Here is a 25007-nt window from a genome sequence, read left to right on the forward strand (position 1 = left end):
CCAAAAACCTTTCAGCCGCACGTACAATTAATCTTTACAATCGGTATCCTTCAACTGGTAAATGACACCTGCGTGGCAGGTTAGGAGACTGAGGTTAAGGTTAGGAAAACGGTGAGGTTTAGGGATTTGTTTACCATGTAGGTTTGGATAACTAACGTGGCAGGTTATGATAATTAACGTGGTGGTTAGGAGACTCAGATTAAGGTTAGGGAAAGGGTTAGGGTTAGCTACAATGCTACAGTTGTCAAAAACTGTTGTCCCCAACGCAAAAGAAAACGACCACGGACCAATGGGGAGCATAAATTGGTGTAAACTTGATATAATGAAACACCCGATATCAGAGAACGCTCCTAATTGCGGTCTGCAATTACACCCTTTTCGGATCAAGGGGCCAGGCTTCCAGTCTATAAGCATGCTTTCCACTGTGCTTAGAGGACATGTTCGGTACTGCAGTTCAGCTGACGTATGCCATATGCAGATGCTGAAGGGAAACACACCTCTTGACCTGCATGTGCATAATGTAGGTCAAGGAGCAGCCTCGTCTCATATACTAGAGGTAACAGAGTAAATATAAATCCTGGACTCTCAAAATAGTATGATATGTTACGTTTTTATGGTTACATAAGACAGATGGTTACTTAATAAATGGAATTTGGTGGTGCTGTACTGTAACAGCGAGCTGAGCCAGTTGAAAGTATTGACACCAGAGATATATTGTTGGTGACTGTGTGCTCCGTCATTAGTTTAGTGTTTTTTATTCATTTATTTCTGATACCCTCCTACCTGAGAGGCATGAGGCCTGTGTGGCGTTGCACTGTTAAAATCATCCCAGTGTGGAGATGAAACATCTGTGTGTTGCAAAGCCACATGCTCTGTCCTCTCTGTTCTACCTAGGTGTTTTAATGTGGGTAATACAGAGATAATACTAATACAGAGATAACCACTGATCTATCTAGGTGTTTTAATGTGGGTAATACAGAGATAATACTAATACAGAGATAACCACTGATCTACCTAGGTGTTTTAATGTGGGTAATACAGAGATAATACTAATACAGAGATAACCACTGATCTACCTAGGTGTTTTAATGTGGGTAATACAGAGATAATACTAATACAGAGATAACCACTGATCTACCTAGGTGTTTTAATGTGGGTAATACAGAGATAATACTAATACAGAGATAACCACTGATCTATCTAGGTGTTTTAATGTGGGTAATACAGAGAACCACTGCTCTACCTAGGTGTTTTAATGTTGGTAATACAGAGAACCACTGCTCTACCTAGGTGTTTTAATGTTGATAATACTAATACAGAGATAATAGTAATACAGAGATAACCACTGCTCTACCTAGGTGTTTTAATGTAGGTAATACAGAGATAATACTAATACAGAGATAACCACTGATCTACCTAGGTGTTTTAATGTGGGTAATACAGAGATAATACTAATACAGAGATAACCACTGCTCTACCTAGGTGTTTTAATGTGGATAATACTAATACAGAGATAATACTAATACAGTGATAACCACTGCTCTACCTTGGTGTTTTAATGTGGATAATACTAATACAGAGATAACCATTGGACATGCATTTTCCATTATGCCATTGTGTTAACCACTTCAGTTCCTTAAATTTGTAGTTTAAAGCATATATAGGGCATTATACAAGACCTCTTGACTTTTTCCACATTTGTTACATTACAGCCTTATACGAAAATGGATTAATTGCATTTTTTACCCTTCATCAATATACACACAATACTCCGTAATGACAAAGCGAAAAAAAGATTTTTAGACATTTTGGCAAATTTATAAAAATGAATACCTTATTTGCATAAGTATTCAGACCCTTTGCTCTGAGAAGGAGAAAGGCAGGCTGGGTTTGTCCTCACTTGATGTTACCGGCCTCAGACTTAATCTGAGTCGGCCTGTAGTAATAAAGACAAACGGACACAAAAGTTATTGTCTTGACAGTTCTGGCACTTTATTCTGTAAAAATATTTTCTCTTTTTTCTTGTTCAATTAACTCATTTCAGTAGATCAGGTAGCTAATCCTTGACAAAACATTCACTCACAGACACAAAGTACACATTTTAAATTGCACAACATAAGCCTGCCCCTGTACAAGGCAGTTCTGCCCCTGTACAAGGCAGTTAACCAACTGTTCCTAGGCCGTCAGTAAAAATAAGAATTTGTTCTTAACTGACTTGCCTAGTTAAATAAAGGTAAAATTAAAAAAATAAAATGTATATCTATAGTAGATTTCCTAAATTCACATAAATACATAAATGACTCAAAAACCATTTAGCACAAGGTTGCAGTATGTTGTAGGCAGTACTATGTAAAAAATAATATGAATAACCTTGCCTTTACTGTATTATTTCACTCACAAAAAACCATCGCATTTCCCATTCACACCATAGTAAGAATTATCAGAGTTCGTACAGTGGCAAATTCAAGGACTTAAGTACTTTTTCAAGCACTAATATTTATTTACTTTAAGCCCGTGTGAAAACCCTGAAATACAGATAAATACAGAAACAACTGAATGTGTCTGAATATTAGTACACATGTAAAAAACTGACAATCATTACATTCAGCTTCAAAACTGTAGCGCAACTGAAATGTTCTCTCTCTGATGAGGCACTACCTGCACTGAAGTCCGTTGATGCCGACCTCCTATGGTATCATGGTGGTCCGCAAACAAACGTTTAAGGTTCATGTCTGTCTAATTCTGTACTAAGAAAATAAACCAAGAAATCCCTATTAACTTCTACCACATCCTCCCCTTCCCCCAAAAACCCTCCCACACCCCTAATAAACTTTATCAATAGATCCCTTTCTGTGTTTGCAAACATTGGGGTTTATATCATGCTGAGACAATCCACCCTTAGGTTATCCAGCTTATCAAATACCATGCCAACAGTAACATCTGTTACCACCACCAACAACTCTGCTGAAGTTTACAAGATCACTTTAAACCTGGTATTTCTGCTTTACACAATCCAAGATGTTGATAAGCTTACCAATGAATGCTATGAAGTACATTTTATTCAATATTAAAGTATCCTTTGTCACAGCGCATTTATGGACACAAGATTTCTGAACAGGCCTCGAAACCATGTCAGGACTAGTAGGATGACCAGTTCTGACAGAAGGTTTTCTTACTACGGGACCAACCATGGAAGCTCCATCAGTCTGACAGTAGGTCCTCTTACTACGGGACCAACCATGGAAGCTCCATCAGTCTGACAGTAGGTTCTCTTACTACGGGACCAACCATGGAAGCTCCATCAGTATGACAGAAGGTCCTCTTACTACAGGACCAACCATGGAAGCTCCATCAGTCTGACAGTAGGTCCTCTTACTACGGGACCAACCATGGAAGCTCCATCAGTCTGACAGTAGGTCCTCTTACTACGGGACCAGCCATGGAAGCTCCATCAGTCTGACAGTAGTTCCACCAGTCTGTCTTACAGCCTCTGCATATCATACATCATGACGGGTTCTATATCTCTGAGCATCTCTCTGCACCTGGCATCCACCAAATGCTGCAATGTGTGCCCTCCGCACAATTGCAACACTTAACCGTCACATTGCTCCAACATTCACCGTAATCATGTTCCCCACCACACTTGGCACATCTTTCCACTCAACAGCTACATGTCCCATTCTTTGGCATTTAAAAACACTGATGATTCACCGTTGCTGCTCCAGTTTCAACTCTTCTGCTATGGAACCCTGACCTGTTCACCGGACGTGCTACCTGTCCCAGACCTGCTGTTTTCAACTCTCTAGAGACAGCAGGAGCGGTAGAGATACTCTCAATGATCGGTTATGAAAATCCAACTGACATCCCTGTAGCTCAGTTGGTAGAGCATGGTGTTTGCAATGCCAGGGTTGTGGGTTCCCACGGGGCCAGCACAGAAAAAAAAGGATGAAATGAAAATGTATGCATTCACTACTGTAAGTCGCTCTGTATAAGAGCGTCTGCTAAATGACATTAATGTGCACAGCCAGAAGAAGACTGGCCACCCCTCATAGCCTGGTTCCTCTCAAGGTTTCTTCCTAGGTTCTGGCCTTTCTAGGGAGTTTTCTAGCCACTGTGCTTCTACACCTGCATTGCTTGCTGTTTGGGGTTTCAGGCTGGGATTCTGTACAGCACTTTGTGACATCAGCTGATGTAATAAGGGCTTTATAAATACATTTGAATGGTTGATTGATGAGGCTGGGTCAAATTCTCTGACATTGAAGCTAAGGAATCCTATTCTGTACTTTTCCAGACAAAACCTTTTCAAACCTCAACAGCACTGATAAGCTTTCACTTCTTTAACCCTCTTTCCTACTGATCAACCTTTAGTCTTCAACCACTGTCTCCCTTCACATGTTCTTTAACAATATCATCCATGGACATAGATATTGGTCATCAGAGATTACTCCCTTCAATTTAGCATGGCTTCTGAGCTTCTTCCCATTATGATTTTCCAATTGAAGAATCTTCCCTTGCTGAACCTGACTAGCAGACGATATTAACAATCTACCATTTTCAATGAACGGCCCAGTTTAACTTCCTCTCTTTTTATGGCCTTGGTTAATCAGATAGGGTGTAAATGAGGCCCTGTGGTCTCCTCAAACACCATCCCAACTTTCCACTGTGACACATTATTACTCTAGCTCCCTACCTTGGACCTCTTTAGAGTTTCTATACTACATGCGCCACTGCTTCCAGTATCATTATCTCTGTTCTTCCTATGTCTTTCACCTACAGGCCATTCACATTCTAGGCCCTCATCCTCCCGCTCCATATCATCAGAACTGTCCCCCACATTGATCGCATTCCAGCACAGCTGTTGCTTCTCAAACTCTCTCTCCATTTCCATTGTTTCAGGGGTGTCAAACTCATTCCATTGAGGGCCGAGTCTCCGCAAGTTTTCGTTTTTTCCTTTCAATTAAAACCTAGACAATTAGGTGAGGGGAGTTCCTTACTAATTATTGACCTTAATTAATTAATCAAGTACAAAGGTGGAGAGAAAACCCGCAGACACTCCATGGAATGAGTTTGACACGTGCTCCGATTCATCCGCATTAATCGACGCCATTCCATGCAGTTGGCCTCTCTCTCCAAATGGTGAAGGATAACTTCAGTTAGCTTCCCTCTACTTTGACACTACATCACACAGCCTCATGTCACCATTTCACCACGAGCAAACTCCTAGAAAGACGACCGAAACCGTTGAAGCCGCCATTTGACTAGCCTCGTCCGAACCATCCTGATCTCGCGAGCTTACATTAATGAAACAGTGTATGTAAACTCGCGAGATCAGGATGGTTCGGACGAGGCTATTTACCAGCTCATAAACAACATTTTACACAAAAACCAAGAACACATAAAAACGAACTCAAATAAGTGGAATCTTTATGAAATTACTTTGACGAAATTGTGTCCATACACTCAAACAAACCCAGAGTCTAGCTGTGTGACTTGTAAAATCGTTTTTAATCACGTTCTTCCCTCACTCGGATTGACCCCAAAACAACACATACAATTAAAACCTTTACCAAACGTGATAATACCTTGACGGATTTGTTACCTAGCATATTATATATTCTTTCGACATTAGAAAGTTTAAACGTGCTATTACATACCTACAACAATACATTTGAAACGGACATAACAGCACAGTTCTGTCGTTTTCTACCCGGAACTTCCTGTTCCCCACAACCACAATACAACAGCGTCATCTTCTTCTCTGGTATACTGACATTTACACAAATATAACCTGTCTGCCGCCACCTACTGTACGGTTAGTAAACTGTAGAAAGAAATACATGTCCATTGCGGAAACAACATCAAAACAAAATACAAAAATAGATAAATAAAAACATCCCACTCCTTCAGTCACAGTCCTATTCAAATCACATCCCTACACAGTCTCATGGACCTCGTAGGGAGGAACATCTTCAGTCAGTAATCCCTGCAATCAGTGGTGTAAAGTACTTAAGTAGAAATATTTTAAGTACTGCATAAGTAGTATTTTGGGGTATCTGTACTTTACTTTTGATATTTTTGACAACTTCTACTTTTACTCCACTACATTCCTAAATAAAATAATGTACTTTCTACTCCATACAATTTCCCTGACACTCAAAAGTACTCGTTACATTTGCATGGACAGGAAATGGACAGGAAAATTGTTCAATTCACGCATCCCTACTGCATCTGATCTGGCAGACTCACTAAACAGAAATACTTTGTTTGTAAATTATGGTTGTGATCTTAAATGTAATCTGGAGTGCCAGAGTGCGCTTGGGCGTTCGTAAATTCAGAGCGTTGTCAGATTGTCAGTTCGTATCGGTCTCGGAGCGTTCAGAACCACACTGGACGCTCTGGCGGAGGAGTATGGTTGATTCAAGCTTTCTGACCTCACAACGGCAGTCAAGCATCCAAGCTAACTGGTTAACATTGGCTAGCTTGCTAGCTCCTTCCAGTACAAATGAGAGAACTCTGACCATTTTACTCGCCTTAGCAGAGCTGGTTAGGCTGTGTTTATGTTATCCAGAGCATTGGTGACTTTAACTGTGCTGCAGGCAACAATTTAATTACGTTTTTTTTGCCGACGTTTACTGACACCGGCCGTACGCAAGGGTTGTTAAGCGTTCGTTTTTCATCATCTGCCCTCTGGCAGCCTCAGACCAGAGTGCTCTGAAATCGGAAAATATAGGCAGAGCAAATTTAGGAACGCATCCTATGTCTGAGTGTTGGAGTGTGCCCCTGACTATCCGTACATTTAAACTACAATAAAATCGTTTGCTTAATATAATGAACATTAAATAATTTATACTTTTACTTTTGATACTTAAGTATATTTTAGCGATTACATGTACTTTTGATACTGATGTATATGTCAAACCAAATACTTTTAGACTTTTACTCAAGTAGTATTTTACTGGGTGGCTTTCACTTTTACCTTGATAGGAAAGGACTCAAGTATCTTTACTTTTACTCAAGTATGACAATTGGGTACTTTTTCCACCACTGCCTGCAATGCTTCAAATGTTAATTCCTGAACTACCAAAAACCTTTCAGCCGCACGTACAATTAATCTTTACAATCGGTATCCTTCAACTGGTAAATGACACCTGCGTGGCAGGTTAGGAGACTGAGGTTAAGGTTAGGAAAACGGTGAGGTTTAGGGATTTGTTTACCATGTAGGTTTGGATAACTAACGTGGCAGGTTATGATAATTAACGTGGTGGTTAGGAGACTCAGATTAAGGTTAGGGAAAGGGTTAGGGTTAGCTACAATGCTACAGTTGTCAAAAACTGTTGTCCCCAACGCAAAAGAAAACGACCACGGACCAATGGGGAGCATAAATTGGTGTAAACTTGATATAATGAAACACCCGATATCAGAGAACGCTCCTAATTGCGGTCTGCAATTACACCCTTTTCGGATCAAGGGGCCAGGCTTCCAGTCTATAAGCATGCTTTCCACTGTGCTTAGAGGACATGTTCGGTACTGCAGTTCAGCTGACGTATGCCATATGCAGATGCTGAAGGGAAACACACCTCTTGACCTGCATGTGCATAATGTAGGTCAAGGAGCAGCCTCGTCTCATATACTAGAGGTAACAGAGTAAATATAAATCCTGGACTCTCAAAATAGTATGATATGTTACGTTTTTATGGTTACATAAGACAGATGGTTACTTAATAAATGGAATTTGGTGGTGCTGTACTGTAACAGCGAGCTGAGCCAGTTGAAAGTATTGACACCAGAGATATATTGTTGGTGACTGTGTGCTCCGTCATTAGTTTAGTGTTTTTTATTCATTTATTTCTGATACCCTCCTACCTGAGAGGCATGAGGCCTGTGTGGCGTTGCACTGTTAAAATCATCCCAGTGTGGAGATGAAACATCTGTGTGTTGCAAAGCCACATGCTCTGTCCTCTCTGTTCTACCTAGGTGTTTTAATGTGGGTAATACAGAGATAATACTAATACAGAGATAACCACTGATCTATCTAGGTGTTTTAATGTGGGTAATACAGAGATAATACTAATACAGAGATAACCACTGATCTACCTAGGTGTTTTAATGTGGGTAATACAGAGATAATACTAATACAGAGATAACCACTGATCTACCTAGGTGTTTTAATGTGGGTAATACAGAGATAATACTAATACAGAGATAACCACTGATCTACCTAGGTGTTTTAATGTGGGTAATACAGAGATAATACTAATACAGAGATAACCACTGATCTATCTAGGTGTTTTAATGTGGGTAATACAGAGAACCACTGCTCTACCTAGGTGTTTTAATGTTGGTAATACAGAGAACCACTGCTCTACCTAGGTGTTTTAATGTTGATAATACTAATACAGAGATAATAGTAATACAGAGATAACCACTGCTCTACCTAGGTGTTTTAATGTAGGTAATACAGAGATAATACTAATACAGAGATAACCACTGATCTACCTAGGTGTTTTAATGTGGGTAATACAGAGATAATACTAATACAGAGATAACCACTGCTCTACCTAGGTGTTTTAATGTGGATAATACTAATACAGAGATAATACTAATACAGTGATAACCACTGCTCTACCTTGGTGTTTTAATGTGGATAATACTAATACAGAGATAACCATTGGACATGCATTTTCCATTATGCCATTGTGTTAACCACTTCAGTTCCTTAAATTTGTAGTTTAAAGCATATATAGGGCATTATACAAGACCTCTTGACTTTTTCCACATTTGTTACATTACAGCCTTATACGAAAATGGATTAATTGCATTTTTTACCCTTCATCAATATACACACAATACTCCGTAATGACAAAGCGAAAAAAAGATTTTTAGACATTTTGGCAAATTTATAAAAATGAATACCTTATTTGCATAAGTATTCAGACCCTTTGCTCTGAGACTCGAAAGTGAGCTCAATTGCATCCTGTTTCCATTGATCATCCTTGAGATGTTTCTACAACTTGACTGGAGTCCACCTGTTGTAAATTCAAATGATTGGACATGATTGGAAACGGAACACAGCTGTCTATATAAGGTCCCACAGTTGACAGTGCATGACAGAGCAAAAACTAAGCAATGAGGTCGAAGAAATAGTCCGTGGAGCTCCGAGACAGGTTTGTGGCGAGGAACAGATGTGGGGAAGAGGACCAACACATTTCTCAGATCTCTGTTGGCTGGGCTCCCCGCTTGTGCCGTCAAACTCCTGCCCCACGTTGGGCGCAAACCTTTTAAGGGCTCCCGAGTGGCACAGCGGTCTAAGGCACTGCATCTAAGTGCAAGAGGCATCACTACAGTCCCTGGTTTGAATCCAGGCTGAGTCACATCTGGCCGTGATTGGGAGTCCCATAGAGAAGTGCGCAATAAGAAGTCGACCAAAACCGTCATCCCTGTAGAGGTGCAGGAGGAGCTAGCTAACGTTAGCGAATCTAACAACATTGCGGATCCAGGCACAATGGACCTGGTGATTCAAAGGATGACAGATAACATTACTAAAGTGATCGATATTAAGATAAGAACGGTCCTGGAAGCAATAGCAGGCCATTCAGCTGAACTACAGAGGGTTGTCAAACGTGTTGATGAGGCGGAAGGAAGAATTGCTACTGTGGAAACTTCAACTACATCCATGGACACTAAGATAAAAGCACTTGAGAAGCAGGTGCGCGAAATGGCGGAGCACATTGACGACTTGGATAATCGAGGACGCAGATGCAATATCCGTGTTGTGGGACTCCCGGAAAATTCTGAAGGGACACGTTCAGTAAAAATTTTTGAGGAATGGATCCCTGGCTACCTACAAATGGACACTAAGGCTGGTCGTGTGAAGCTAGACAGAGCACATCGCTCTCAAGCACCGATACCCGGTCCCAATCAGCGCCCACGACCAGTGGTTATAAAGTTCCACAACTTTACCGACAAGCAGCGCGTCATGGATGCGGCTAGAAACATCGGTTCTGACGGTAGTCAACGTAAAGGTCTCATTCTTCAATGATTATTCCACAGCGGTTGTACGAAGGCGCAAAGCGTTTGATGAGGTGAAGGCTCGACTCAAGAGAATGAAGATCGACTACGCACTGCTGTACCCGGCCACATTGAAGATTATGGTCAACGGATCGCCTAAAAAACTCTACACATCTGAAGAGGCTGCTGCGTTTATTGACTCTCTCGGGTAAATAACCTTAAGCTGCACCTCCGCAGCATAGGATAACGTCTTATTTCATTTTGAATCTGATCATGAAACAGTGGTGTAAGTTCTCATATGCTCCTGTTCAGTAATATTCGTATCGGTATTATTTTTCTTGCTAAAGTAACTGCCGCCGTAGCTCAGACTGAGATATGTGTGAACCTATATTGGTGCCCAGGCTTGGTTTTAGGTGGAAGAGCCTCAATCTTCTTCTATTGATTTTAATTTCCACATATATAAAGGATGAGGCTATTGAGTGGCAATGCGGACTTAAGAGTCTACATTGGAAAGTTGAAATCCCCTGCATGTTAGCTAGTGGGAAAACCCCCCTTTGGATTTTTACATGTTTATTTTTTGGGTTTTGTATAGTTCAAGTTCAGGGTTCATATCGTTTGTTTACGCTCAGTGAGATAGAGGAGAGTTCAACACATGGAAAAAGGTACCACCCCATTTTTACAGTAAGATTCAGTCTGGATATTGAATGGTCAAAGCGCAATGGCAGGTAACAGACTACGTGTATGTACATGGAACATTAGAGGGAGCCATAACCCCATTAAAAGGAAGAAGGTACTATCCTTTTTGAAAAAAGAAAATATTGATATTGCCCTGTTACAAGAAACCCATTTGAATGATAAGGAGCATCTGAAATTACAACAAGGGGGGTTTGGTCAAGTGTATTTTTCATCATTTACATCCAGAAGTAGAGGTGTAGCAATTCTTGTGAAAAAGAACCTGCCACTTAAGGTCTTGAAGTGTGTGAAAGATAAATTGGGTCGCTTTGTTATAATTAATGGTACTTTACAAGGGCAGAGCATTTCCATAATGAATATTTACTTCCCCCCTGCCCACCCCCCTGACTTCCTCACTAAGGTATTTCTAGACTTTTCAGAATTAAACTCAGACACTGCAGTGGTCGGAGGGGATTTTAATTGTTTGTTGAACCCCCTTATTGATAAGCTTCCCAGTGGTATAGCCTCGCTCTCTCCTCAAGCTAAGTCACTTACAGCCATTTGTGATGATCTGGGGTATGCTGATGTTTGGAGAGCTTTTCATCCCTCCAACAGAGAGTTCACTTTTTTTCTCTGCACCTCATGGATGTCAGACTAGAATAGATTACTTTTTTATGCCCAGGACGTCGCTGCAGTCTGTTTTATCCGCTAGGATAGGAAGCATAGTCATATCTGATCATGCGGAGGTGATCCTGGACATAAAACTCAACGGGGCATTCAATCAGTCAAGACATTGGAGGTTGAATACAACCATTCTTAAAGACCATACATTCACATCATATTTTATTACAGAGTTTAAAGCATTTTTCTCTATTAACTCTCAATCAACAGATAACCCCTCACTCCTTTGGGAAACCTGTAAGGCGTACGCCAGGGGTCTGATTATGTCATACACAGCCACTAAGAGGCGGAAAAAGCGTGAAAAGCAAAAAACACTAGAGGGTGAATTGGGAACTAAAGAGAAGGACTACATTAAAACTCCCACTCCTGCCCTATTAAAGGAAATAGCAGTCATTAGATCAACGCTGGACTCCCTCCTAACACAGGACGCTGAAAAGAAAATGAGATTTGTCAAGCAAAAGCTATATGAACATGGCGATAAGCCAGGAAAGTACTTGGCGTACCTAGCTAAAAAGAGAGCTGACTCACAGTCAATTGCGGCTATTACTGATTCTGATGGCAATCATTTATATGAAAATAAATTGATAAATGACTCATTTAAGACATTTTATGCAAATCTTTACGCCTCAGAACTGCCAAATGACGCACCCAAGTTAATGGAGAACTTCTTTTCTAAGATTGAGCTCCCTACTATCTCCGAAGAACAGAAGTCTCTCCTTAATGCCCCTATTACTGAGGAAGAGATAATGTCCGCAATTAAGAATCTGCAAAATGGTAAGGCCCCAGGACCGGACGGGTTTTGTAGTGAGTTCTATAAAGAGTTCCATGGCCTGATCCTTGAGCCATTGCGTGATATGTTTAACCACTCATTTTCAAATGACCAGCTCCCCCAAACGCTGCGAGAAGCCAACATATCACTTATTCTCAAAAAGGGAAAATGTCCGGAGTCTTGTTCCTCGTACAGACCAATTTCCCTTCTGAATGTGGATAGAAAATTGCTTTCTAAAATCCTAGCCACAAGATTAGAGGACTCACTGCCACTAATTGTGAAAGGAGACCAAACTGGCTTCATTAAGGGACGTAGGTCATGTAACAATGTCAGACGGCTCCTTAATGTAATTGAAGTCTACCAACAAAGTGCTATGGATGGTCTTGTGCTCTCCCTAGATGCTGAGAAAGCATTTGATCGTGTGGAGTGGTCTTACCTATTCTTTGCTCTAAATAAATTTGGTCTGGGGGACAACTTTATAAAATGGGTGAAAGTTTTATATGATGATCCTCAGGCTGCTGTCCTTACTAATGGACTACGGTCAAATAGCTTCTCTATACACAGAGGTACCAGACAGGGCTGTCCTCTGTCCCCCCTCCTATTTGCACTTGTTATGGAACCACTGGCCGAGGCCATCAGGGTAACGCCTGCTATACAGGGGCTGCTCATTGGTGATGTTCACCATAAAATAAGCTTGTATGCTGATGATGTCCTGATATTCATTTCTAATCCCGAGACTTCAATCACATCTCTGATTAACACTATTGAGTTATTCAGCGGATTCTCAGGCTACAAGATTAACCTAACTAAATCAGAGGCTATGCCACTTGGTAACCTTCACTCTGTACCTAACACTTCTCCCCCCTTCCCTTTTAAATGGTCTCCCTCAGGTTTTACGTATCTGGGTATATTTGTAACTCCTAAATTCCAACAAATGTACAAAGCCAATTTTGTTCCCTTGTTTGACACAATAAGACAGGATCTGGAGCGCTGGAACTCTCTTCCGATTTCATGGTTGGGTAGAATATCCCTCTTGAAAATGAACATTTTACCTAGGCTACTTTACCCAAACCAAATGATCCCAGTATTACTCTCCAATAAGGTAATAAAGGATGTAAATGGATGGCTAAGTTCCTTTATATGGAGTAAACGCAAGCCAAGACTTAAGATGGCAATATTGCAGCTGCCAAATTCTATGGGTGGCTTGGATCTACCCAATATCAGGCTCTATCAGTGGTGTGCCCACCTATGTTATATCTCAGACTGGATCACAAACGATGACTCCTCTATTTGGTTAGACATTGAGACTTCTCTTTCAAACTACCCTTTACAGGACCTTTTGTTTCTCACAAGTTTCAAGTCTGTAAAAGATCGCTGTAACAACCCCATTACACTTAACACACTCAAAGTATGGAGGTCAGTTCAACGTTTCCTGGGAAGGTCCAAACTAACCTCTGCTCTTACCCCAATTCTTAACAACCCAGATTTTGTCCCAGGATTGCTGGATGCTGGCTTTAACGTTTGGCTTAATAAGGGCATACGCAGACTAAATGACTTATTTGCGGATAAGATTTTATTGTCATTTGAGCAGATGGTCGAGAAATATCAACTCCCAAAGCAGGACTTTTTCCGTTTCCTACAAGTAAGACACTATATTCTGAAGAGCACCACCTTAATTGGTAACCCTGATATGTCTGTCATTGAAAGAATGCTTTTTTCCCCACAAAGGAAAATGTCTGTAAGTCTGTTTTATGATGCTTTAAGGTCCTTTTCCGCTGTCGACACACAGAGAGTGAAACAAGTGTGGGAGAAAGAACTGTCTGTTACCATTGACGAAGAGATGTGGGAGGACATTTGGAAATATGCAAAAACAATATCTATATGTAATCGTACTAGAGCAATTCAATTAAGAATAATACACAGATTGCATATATCCCCAAATCGCAGACATGCATTTAGCCCCGCTTCCTCCTCTCCTCAGTGTCTCAAATGTAAAACTGATACAGGCACCCTAACACATTGTTTATGGTCATGTCCCAAAATACAAAGATATTGGTCTGGTGTTCTGCAAGAGATTGAAAAGATCCTAGGGGTCGATCTAGAATTGGACCCAGTTTCTCTACTGTTAGGTCTCCCTAGTAGGCATGTAACTTCTGTGGGTAAGAGGAGGCTTTACAACATCCTCACCTTCGCAGCGAGAAAAAACATACTTTTACAGTGGATTAGTGATAAGGTTCCCTCTATTAAAGATTGGCATAAGATACTATTTGAATGGGTCCCGCTGGAATATCTGACATGTACATTGCACTCTAAGACAGATCAGTTCTACAAAGTATGGGAACCTTACCTAAATTACCTAGAACCTGAAGTATCAGCTATTATGCTGCAAGGATTCTCTTAGAATGGTGATCTATGTATTCCAGAATTACACTGTACGGTCCGTGTGAGGAACTCAACTTCTTGGTTTAAACTGAGCATTTTATTTTATTTATTTATTATGTCTTTATTGTTATTTTTTTCTGTTTATGTTTGTTTAAAATGTATGTATTGAGGGATGCAATGGGGGGGATGGGGTGAGAGAAGCGGGGAGAGGGAAACGGTGGGTGTGTGTGTACGTGCGTGCATACATACGGATATGTGTAAGCGAGTGCTGTTTTTTTTGCCTTGTCTTTGTTGTTGTATCTCTTGATATGGGTGAAAATTGTGAAACTCCAATAAAAAATACTGTTACAAAATGATTAAATGAAAAAATGTAAAAAGTGGGATGCATGCCAGCAAAGCCACTACACAACAGAATACTAAACAATACATTAATTGCACTATAACGGTGAGAAACGGTGCCCACAAACTGTTAGGGCCTACATAAAGCTGACCCAACAGCATAGTCCCAACAATTTACCACTACTACACCTGGCTATCAGCGGAGCCTTGTCTGGCAGCGAAACAGTTCATTCAGCCTCATTTACTGCCTTTAAAAAAAAAACATGGCTGACTTACTTAAACAAATGTGGTTTCTACTGACAATTGAGATGTACAAACTATGGCATAAGGGGACGACAAGCAAATAAGAGGTCCTGTGTGGCTCAGTTGGTAGAGCATGGTGTTTGGAACGCCAGGGTTGTGGGTTCGATTCCCACGGGGGGCCAGTACTAAGAAAAAAAATAAGATTAAAAAAATGTATGAAATGTATGCATTCACTACTGTAAGTCACTCTGGATAAGAGCGTCTGCTAAATGACTAAAATGTGTAAAGAGGCAATCCGTAATTTCGATTAAGACATTAATGAGCTAGGACGGACGAGGTCAGTATAACTATTTGTTCAGCCCTTTTGAAATGTACAGCTTCAGAATATGGGCCGTTCTTACAGTGTTCTCCCTGTACGCCAAGTCAGAACCGTAGGATAAATAAAGGGGCATATAAGGAGACAATGAAAGCTCTTACAATATTCAATGATTACATTTCTCAAAAACAGGTTATAGGCTACATGTGAACCACCAAGTCAGAACGGTAGGCAAAATTAAGAGTTGAAAATAGACCAAATTATTAGGATGAGGCACATGGGCTACTAACATCTTCCTACACAACATACACTTAGTATTACTTTCTTAGCTACAGTATACATATCTCCCTAGCATATTACATCATTTATGCAGCAGCATACAATACATTTTTGGACTCTCCTTGTTGTGCTGTGCTCACTTGAACAGGAAGGTTGAACGGCAGTCCTTCGTGGGCATATTTGTCATCAAACTATATAATCAAAGTCTGGCATTCTCTGGATTTATGGTGCTTTCAAGACAACTGAGAACTCGAAGGGAAAAAAATGGAATCACGATGACGTCAGTGATTTTCAGGTCGTAGCTGTAGAAAGAGGCCCGAGTTCCCAATTTACAATTCTGAGTTGGATGAAAGTTCAAAACGTATTTTCTCAGTCGTAGCTTGTTTTCTCGGAACTCAGTCTCGCCTAATCTTCTGAGAATAGATCAACTTGTTTCCTCACACAGACATGTTCCATCCTAACCGACACATTATTTTATGCATTCAATATTTCTCCAACCTACTGTTAAACACACTTACAAATGCTAAATGTTCTCTTCTGTTATTCAACATTAACTCAATAAATGAATACTATTTACAAGTTTTCTCCAACACACGGCACAAATCAAGCTTCATTGACAGCATGGCCAATGTTGAATGTTTACAATTTTAAACTAGGAAAATAGCCCCTTAATCTTAGACTTGAGACCACACAGCCACTCCACTGAATAGCACGCTAATGATTGCTTTGCAATGCTTGCAGTTAGCCACTGATTCCTTCCAAACCACTCATTGTTGAATTTGCAATTTCCAACTTGTTGTGTAATGTTTGTCCAATGGCCTATGAGCACCGATACGCTTAATCTATCATTTTTCATTATTTCTCTTCATATGACAAAGATTAAAAAGGATTTGCCAGTAGATTGTCGACTTGATTCGTGATGATGACTGCTAGCTCAGATTTTGAAAGTATGATGTTGACATGATCAGTCCAATCAAAGTGACTGTAGATATAAAATGATTTGACGTTATTTTATCTGTGGACAATGACCTTGAGCCTTCTTGGATGGGCACTTCTAATGTAACTCTATGGCAGTACCCAAGGGGCTTGAATTTTCAAGTTCTACCCTTAGACTTGGCAGTGACGTATTGTCCCCATGAATGACAGAACACTGAGCCAATTACAGTGCAACGCTCCGTATTTTCTGCTGGCTTGCCCCACCTCCAAAGAAAGCACTGAGCTAGGCTGAAACACCTGCATTTTGGAGCTGCCTTACTCAAGAAAACAAAAAAGAGACCATGTCTGTATGCGGCTTTATTACTAACTCAATTATGTTTTTTTACATTGTTTGCAAACAGATCATTTTTTTCTCACTTTTTTATTGCTAAAACTGTGGGGCTCAAAACAGGTGGCCCACCTGCCCTGAATGATGGGTCACCACTGAACTTATCTAGAACACTGCAGTCCGTCTGGGTGTTTAACCTTCCCAAGTTCCCCCATGTCATCCTGCTCCTCCGTACATTCCACTGGCTTCCATTCGAAGCTCACATCCACTACAAGACAATGGTGTTCACTTACGGTGCAGCAAGAGGAACTGCCCCATCTCTACCTTCAGGCTATGCTCAAACCCTGTATCCCAACCTGATAGAATAATTTGTATGTTTAAGATAATGCCTAAAGTATTCCACCCTGAAACCATATAATTGTATGAAATGTGTTAAGACTCAATTCAATAATGTGTGTGACTAGGCCATTGTGTTACTATTTTGCAATATGAGCTGGGTATAGTTGAGACATTCAAGGACAAATGAACTGTCGACTTGTAACTAATAAGCTGGGTATAGTTGAGACATTCAAGGACAAATGAACTGTCGACTTGTAACTAATAACTGGAAAGAGGCCTCCCCACCCTAAGGAGGAGAAAAACTGTTAGAAATGGCTAGGCTTGCAGAAGATTATGAAACACGTTGCAGAAGTGTGATAAACAATGTATGTGAACTTTGGAAAAATACAGCCCACCTAAAGAGAGGTGGAGTTTGTACTGATGTGAGTTCATTTGTGGGTGTGTGTGCTATAAAAAGATTGTGTTCTCATTTTGAAGACAGAGCGAGCTCTGAATAAAGTATTGATCTATTGCAGAATCTGAGACTTTGTCTAACTCTTTATTAACCGGAGATTTACAACCTCTGGGGAATTGGTCAAAGCTAGAGTGATAGTTGAGTTCAACCATTGAGATAGCAAAATTCTCATGACACAACCCGAGCAGTCAATTCTGCCACCTCTGGTCTCATGGCCGTCCCACTGCTACAGGAGGTCAAGCTCCCTCTCAGCCCAGTCAAAGCACTTCTCTGTCCTGGTACCCCAATGGTGGCACCAGCTTCCCTCTGATGCTAGGACAGCAGAGTCCCTGCCCATCTGCCCGAAAAGGTCTGAAACCCTACATCTTTAAAGAGTATCCCCCCAAAATACAAATAATAATAATAATAATAATAATAATGTGACACTTGTCCTACTAACACTGACTAATTGAGGAGAAATGTATTTACTGTGATATGTGGTTGTCTCAACTGGCTATGTTAAGATGAATGTACTTAATGTGCTGGTGACATCACAGGGTCAGAGAGAACTCCTGAAGGTAGTCATACAAAAACACTCCCTGCACTCAGCCCATAAGAACCATTCATACTGTCAGATCTAATATGAAGAACTGAATACAACCATAAGAACCATTCATACTGTCAGATCTAATATGAAGAACTGAATACAACCATAAGAACCATTCATACTGTCAGATCTAATATGAAGAACTGAATACAACCATAAGAACCATTCATACTGTCAGATCTAATATGAAGAACTGAATACAACCATAAGAACCATTCATACTGTCAGATCTAATATGAAGAACTGAATACAACCATAAGAACCATTCATACTGTCAGATCTAATATGAAGAACTGAATACAACCATAAGAACCATTCATACTGTCAGATCTAATATGAAGAACTGAATACTAAAGAGAAGAAGAGATTGACCAGTACATATTCATGTAACTTTATTTTACATTGGCAGATCAATAAAGTTTGCTTCAATGCAGTTATCCAAACACATTCATGATCAGTAACTAAAATAACTAATCTAGTTTTAAAGACAATTAATAAACACATGTATTCATTTCATAAGCTGTGTATCATTAAATCAAGTTGTAAAATAATCCCCCCCAAACTAATGGTGAAAAGTGACCATCACACCATCTCTATCTGATACATGTTAGGGATGGAAGGTAGCCTAGTGGTTGGAGCGTTGGGCCAGTAACCAAAAGGTTGCTAGATCGAATCCCCGAGCTGACAAGTTAAAAATCTGTCATTCAGCCTCTGAACAAGGCAGTTAACACACTGTTCCTAGGCCATCATTGTAAATAAGATTTTTTTTCTTAACTGACTTTCCTAGTTAAATAAATGTTCAATAAAAAATAAAAAAAGAGTGTCTACTAGCTCATTCCCACAGAATAATGCAGAGGGACAACCTGGTCTCAAACAAAATGTATTATATGTTACATCCATGCCACTCCATTTACCATGTTAGGTTACATTACATTGGCCTACCAATATAAACTGAACTAAAATATAAACAAAACATGTATAGTGTTGGTTTCATGAGCTGAAATAAAAAATTCCAGAAATGTTCCATATGCACAAAAATCTTATTTCTCTCAAATGTTGTGCACAAATTTGTTTATATCCCTGTTAGTGAGCATTTCAGCCTTTGTCAAGATAATCCATCCACCTGACAGGTGTGGCATATCAAGAAGCTGATAAAACAGCAGGATCATTCCACAGGTGCACCTTGTGCTGGGGACAATAAAAGGCCACACAACACAATGTCACAGATGTCTCAAGTTGAGGGAATGTGCAATTGTCATGATGACCGCAGGAATGTCCACCATAGCTGTTGCCAGAGAACTCAATATTTATATCTCTACCATAAGCCACCTGTAACGTCCTTTTAGAGAATTTGGCAGTACATCCAACCGGCCTCACAACTGCAGATCACACGTAACCACGGCAGCCCAGGACCTCTTCACCTGCAGGATTGTCTGGGGGGGCTGAGTAGTATTTCTGTCTGTAATAAAGACCTTTTGTGGGGAAAAACTTGTTCTGATTGGCTGGGCCTGGCTCCCAAGTGGGACTATGCCCTCCCAAGTCCCACCCATGGCTGAGCCCCTGCCCAGTCATGTGAAATCCATAGATTTGGTCCTCATTTATTTATTTAAATTGACTGATTTCCTTATACGAACTGTAAATCTTTGAAATTGTTGCGTTTAGATTGTTGTTCAGTATAATACGACTTGTAGGACGTATCGTATGTTACGAATTACAATTCGTATGTTATTTTACGCATTGCTATTCATACAATATGTTACGAACTTGTAATATGTATGATATGTTATGAATTCCAATTTGTTGTTGCTAACGTTAGCTAGGTTAGGAGTGAGGGGTTTAAGGTAGAGTTAAATGGGTTTAGGGGAAAGGTTAGCTAACATGCTAAGTAGTTGCATGCTAAGCTAAAATGCTCAGTAACAGCAAAAAAAGTAGTAAGTAGTTGAAAAGTTGCTAATTAGCTAAAATACTTAAGTCCTCCGTGATGAGATTCAAACACGCAGCCTTTGGCTAGATGTTTGAGTTACACGCCCACCCTTCCACAGAGCAGGAGTAAGGCATCTCTTCTGTGTGTGTGTTCTCTGATGAACTTTTGGCTAAGTTTATGTTTTAAAGCGTTTTACACAGTCAGAGCAGGAGTAAGGGTTTTCACCTGTATGTATACGTTCATGTGTTTTTAAGGTATCCAATCGGGAGAAACTTTTCCCACAGTCAGAGCAGAAGTAAGGCTTCTCTCCTGTGTGTGTTCTCTGATGACGTTTTAGCTCATTTGATGTTTTAAAACATTTTCCACAGTCAGGGCAGTAGTAATGCTTCTCTCCTGTGTGTACACGTTCATGTGATTTTAAGTGATCCAATCGGGAGAAACGTTTTCCACAGTCAGAGCAGTAGTAAGGCTTCTCTCCTGTATGTATACGTTCATGTGATTTTAAGTGAGCCGATCTGGAGAAACTCTTCCCACAATCAGAGCAGGAGTAAGGCTTCTCTCCGGTATGTATTTGTTGGTGTGCTTTTAAGCTGCTCTTTTGAGAGAAACCCTCCCCACAGTCAGAGCAGTAGTAAGGCTTCTCTCCCGTATGTATACGTTGGTGTGTTTTTAAGGTATCCAGTCGAGAGAAACTCACCCCACAGTCAGAGCAGGAGTAAGGCTTCTCTCCTGTGTGTATTTTTAGGTGTATTTTTAGCTTTGATAGAAATGGGAAAATCTCCACACAATGTGGGCAGTGGTGAGACCTCTTAGCTCTGTGATCTTCCTGCTGTTGCTCTATGGATGTAGAGAATGTCTCAACATGGTCTCCTGTGTGAACAAAATCAGAAGAACCAGTCAGTTGGTGTGATATACATGTCAATCAAATGTATTTTAGGAAGCCCTTTTTACATCCGCAGTTGTCACAAAGTGTTCTACAGAAACCCAGCCTAAAACCCCAAAGAGCAGCCTATGATGTAGAAACACAGTGGCCACAAAAAACTCGCTAGGAAGGTAGGAACCTCGGAACAAACCTAAAGAGGAACCAGGCTCTGAGGAGTGGTCAATCCTCTTCTGGCTGTACCGGGTGACATATGAATTCATGTAAGTAGGCTGTACAATTACAGAACGGGAATAAAACTATTCTAAAACTGGGTAGGAGTCAAAAACTAAAAAGGGGCAAAAGTCATGAAAACTATGAGCCATATCATCCTCCACTCACTACCACAAGTTAGAACCTACACAGACTCATTTCATAAAACTTAACTACTTCACTTCTTTAGTCTACTCTCTGATCACTCCAGATAGCCCAGTGAATAAAACAAATGCTGGCAATACTGGTGTCAAACCATGCAAGTGTCAGTAGCATGAAATAACATCTACCTTCTCATTGAAACAGTTCATCATGAAACAGTTCTACTGCAACTTTTCATGCGTAGTGGGAAGTTGGAATTATTAACACAAACTTAGTTAGATAGAACCTGCTCTTACCATGAAAAACAGATTTCCCAATCTTCTCCTCCTCTTCTTCATCTTTAATGTTAACATTCAGCTCCAGTGTTTGACTACAGTCTTCCAGCTTCACTGATGCCATCACTGGATCCTGCAGTGCAAACTGGGCTCCACTGTCACAATCAGGACCCAGTGACTGTAGGTTTGGACTCAGTGGGGAAGGAGAGAGACAGAAAAGTTATTGTCTTGACAGTTCTGGCACTCTCTTTATTATAACAAAATATATTAAAATGTTTTCTTGTTAATTTCTCTCATTTCCATATATCAGGTAACTAATCATTGACAATAAAACATGAATTCACATTAAACAAAGTGCACACTTTAAATTACACTTAACCTAGTGCACTTAACCTATAGTAGATTTCCTACATTAAAATGAATGACTCAAAAACCATTTAGTTCAAGGTTACAGTATGTTTTAGGCAGCACTATGTGCTATTTTCCTGAATAATATTCACTGTATTATTTAGCGTTGAGCAATTACATTTTTTGTTTGTACAACTAATTGTCAGTTCAATTACTTGAATTCTATTTAGTTAGTTTTTTTGTGTGTGAGCCAAACGTGACATTTCTCTAGAGAGAAATCAAATCATTAAACGAAAGTCAGGAACTCCAATATGTGGTATGCTCGTTCTAAAGAGAGTTGTAGTTTTCATAAAGCAAATATTCAACCTAGTTTAGCACAGAAACTTGGTAATGAACTACAATGACCATCATGGGGTTTTTCAGACTCGACAGATCACTAGATGGATACACTTTCATAGGCCCAACCACTAGGGTGCCAGGCACAGCAAAATCAGTATGAGTTATTCCCCACAAAAGGGCATTAGAACAGACAGAAATACTCCTCAGTTTCATCAGCTGTCAGGGTGGAGGGTCTCAGACAATCCCGCAGGTAAAGAAGCCAGATGTGGAGGTCCTTGGCTGGCACAGTTACACTTGCTCTACGGTTGTGAGGCCAGTTGGACATACTGCCAAATTCTCTAAAACGACGATGTTCATTTCTTAAGGTAGAGAAATTAACATTAAATTCTCTGACATTCCTACAGTCAGCATGTCAATTGCAAGCTCCATCAAAACTTGAGACATCTGTGGCATTGTGTTGTGTGACAAAACTGTACATTTTAGAGTGGCCTTTTATTGTCCCCAGCACAAGGTGCACCTGTTTAATGATCATGCTGTTTAATCAGCTTATTGATATGCCACACCTGTCAGGTGGATGGATTATCGTGGCAAAGGAGAAATGCTCACCAACAGGGATATAAACACATTTCTGTACAACATTTTAGAGTAATAAGGTTTTTGTGCATATTTCTGGAGTCTTTTATTTCAGCTCATGAAACATGGGAGCAACACTTTACATGTTGTGTTTATAATTTTGTTCAGTATAATATACACAACTGAAATATTTGATTTTGTCATAGTAATTGACTACTTTTCTATTGATGTCTACCGAAAATGGACCTGACAGATACAATGGAATATTTTCAATGTTTTTGCAATTGAATGTTCACTATTTTGGCCTTGGGCCATCCCTATCTATCATCAAAATGAGAGGGATGGAGGACAGAGAAAGAGAGAGAGAGATGGAGGACAGAGAAAGAGAGAGAGATGGAGGACAGAGAAAGAGAGAGAGAGATGGAAGACAGAGAAAGAGAGAGAGAGATGGAGGACAGAGAAAGAGAGAGAGAGATGGAGGACAGAGAAAGAGAGAGAGAGATGGAGGACAGAGAAAGAGAGAGAGAGATGGAGGACAGAGAAAGAGAGAGAGAGATGGAGGACAGAGAAAGAGAGAGAGAGATGGAGGACAGAGAAAGAGAGAGAGAGATGGAGGACAGAGAAAGAGAGAGAGAGATGGAAGACAGAGAAAGAGAGAGAGAGATGGAGGACAGAGAAAGAGAGAGATGGACTGACCTGCTGGGAAAGGTAGATATAGGGGAAGTGTGTGTGGAGAGAGAGAGCGAGCGAGAGTGTGTGTGTATGTGTTTAGAGAGCTAGAGCGTGTGATATGAACAATAAGTCAAACCGTACCGACCAACCCCCTCTCCAGCTATTTGACACCAACACACACACACACACACACACACACACACCTTTGCAATTTCCATTAAAAAGCTCTAAAATGATTGATGTCATTATTTCATTAGTTCATGTAATGTAAAGAAAAAATTAAATAATTGAAACTCAAATCCGTGTGCCTTTTTTAATAATTGAACCGAAACTGACCTCAAATATGCACTAATCCCTCAGCAGTAGATTTATGGATTACAAAGGGATACCCAGCCAAGAGCTGCCTAGTGACGCAAGCCTACCAGACAAGCTAAATGCGTTCTATGCTCCCTTCGAGGCAAGTAACACTGAACCATGAGTGAAAGCACCAGCTGTTCTGGATGACTGTATGACCACGCTCTCCGGAGCCTTTAAACAGTAGGATCTTTAAACAGGTTAACATTAACAAGGCCGACGGGGCCAGACGGATTACCATGACGCGTACTCAGAACATGTGCTGACCAGCTGACAAGTGTCTTCAGTGACATTTTCAACCTCTTCCTGACCCAGTCTGTATACCTACATGTTTCAAGCAAACCACCATAGTACCTGTGCCCATGAACACTAAGGTAACCTGTCTAAATGACTATTGCCCTGTAACACTCACATTTGTAGATATAAAATGTTTTGAAAGGCTGGTCATGGCTCACATCAACACCATCTTCCCAGAAACCCTGGACCCACTCCAATTTGTCTACTTCCCCAACAGACCCACAGATGACGCAATCTCTATTACACTCCCCTTTCTCATCTGGACAAGAGGAACACCTACGTAAGAATGATGTTCAATGACTACAGCTCAGCGTTCAACACCATAGTACCCTCCAAGCTAATCAATAAGCTAAGGACCCTGGGACTGAACACCTCACTCTGCAACTGGATCCTGGACTTCATGACGAGCCGCCCGAGAGGTGGTGAGGGTAGGCAAAAACACATTCACCGCGCTGACCGTTAACACGGGGGCCTCTCAGGGGTGCGTGTTCCTGTACTTCCTGTTCACCCACGGCTGCGTGGCAGCGCACAACTTCAACACCATCGTTAAGTTAACCAACGGTGGTAGGCTTGATCACCGACGAGACAGCCTATAGGGAGTAGGTCAGAGACCTGGCAGTGTGGTGCTAGGACAACAACCTCTCCCTCAACATGGGCAA

At 40.6% G+C, this 25007-nt stretch overlaps 3 protein-coding genes and 1 long non-coding RNA gene across 9 annotated transcripts in view; 2 read left to right on the plus strand and 2 right to left on the minus strand.

Annotated features, from left to right (window-relative positions):
* The window catches only part of LOC115179515 (zinc finger protein OZF), a 919448-nt gene that overhangs the window by 398625 nt on the left and 495816 nt on the right, over positions 1-25007 (plus strand). The gene's annotated exons all lie outside the window — the stretch shown is intronic.
* The window catches only part of LOC115179511 (zinc finger protein 665), a 514676-nt gene that overhangs the window by 351311 nt on the left and 138358 nt on the right, over positions 1-25007 (minus strand). Inside the window, exon 1 of one of the 2 annotated variants that reach the window (XM_029741103.1) lies at positions 21787-22690. The exons of the other annotated variant lie outside the window; for it this stretch is intronic. Within the exon in view, the coding sequence (XP_029596963.1) occupies positions 21787-21889 (103 nt within the window). The 5' untranslated portion in view covers positions 21890-22690. Of the gene's footprint in view, positions 1-21786; positions 22691-25007 lie in introns of those variants that run through there. 2 annotated transcript variants of the gene reach the window in all.
* Positions 1-25007, plus strand: part of LOC115179539 (gastrula zinc finger protein XlCGF17.1-like) — a 558171-nt gene that overhangs the window by 91110 nt on the left and 442054 nt on the right. The window lies entirely within an intron of this gene.
* LOC115179571 (uncharacterized) lies at positions 20672-21757 on the minus strand. Its single transcript, XR_003872950.1, has 2 exons — positions 21330-21757; positions 20672-21126 (listed from the first exon to the last, which is right to left on the minus strand). It is a non-coding gene; the product is annotated as an uncharacterized LOC115179571 (long non-coding RNA).

This window comes from Salmo trutta, chromosome 39 (assembly GCF_901001165.1).
Source record: "Salmo trutta chromosome 39, fSalTru1.1, whole genome shotgun sequence".
Classification (NCBI taxonomy): Eukaryota; Metazoa; Chordata; class Actinopteri; order Salmoniformes; family Salmonidae; genus Salmo; species Salmo trutta.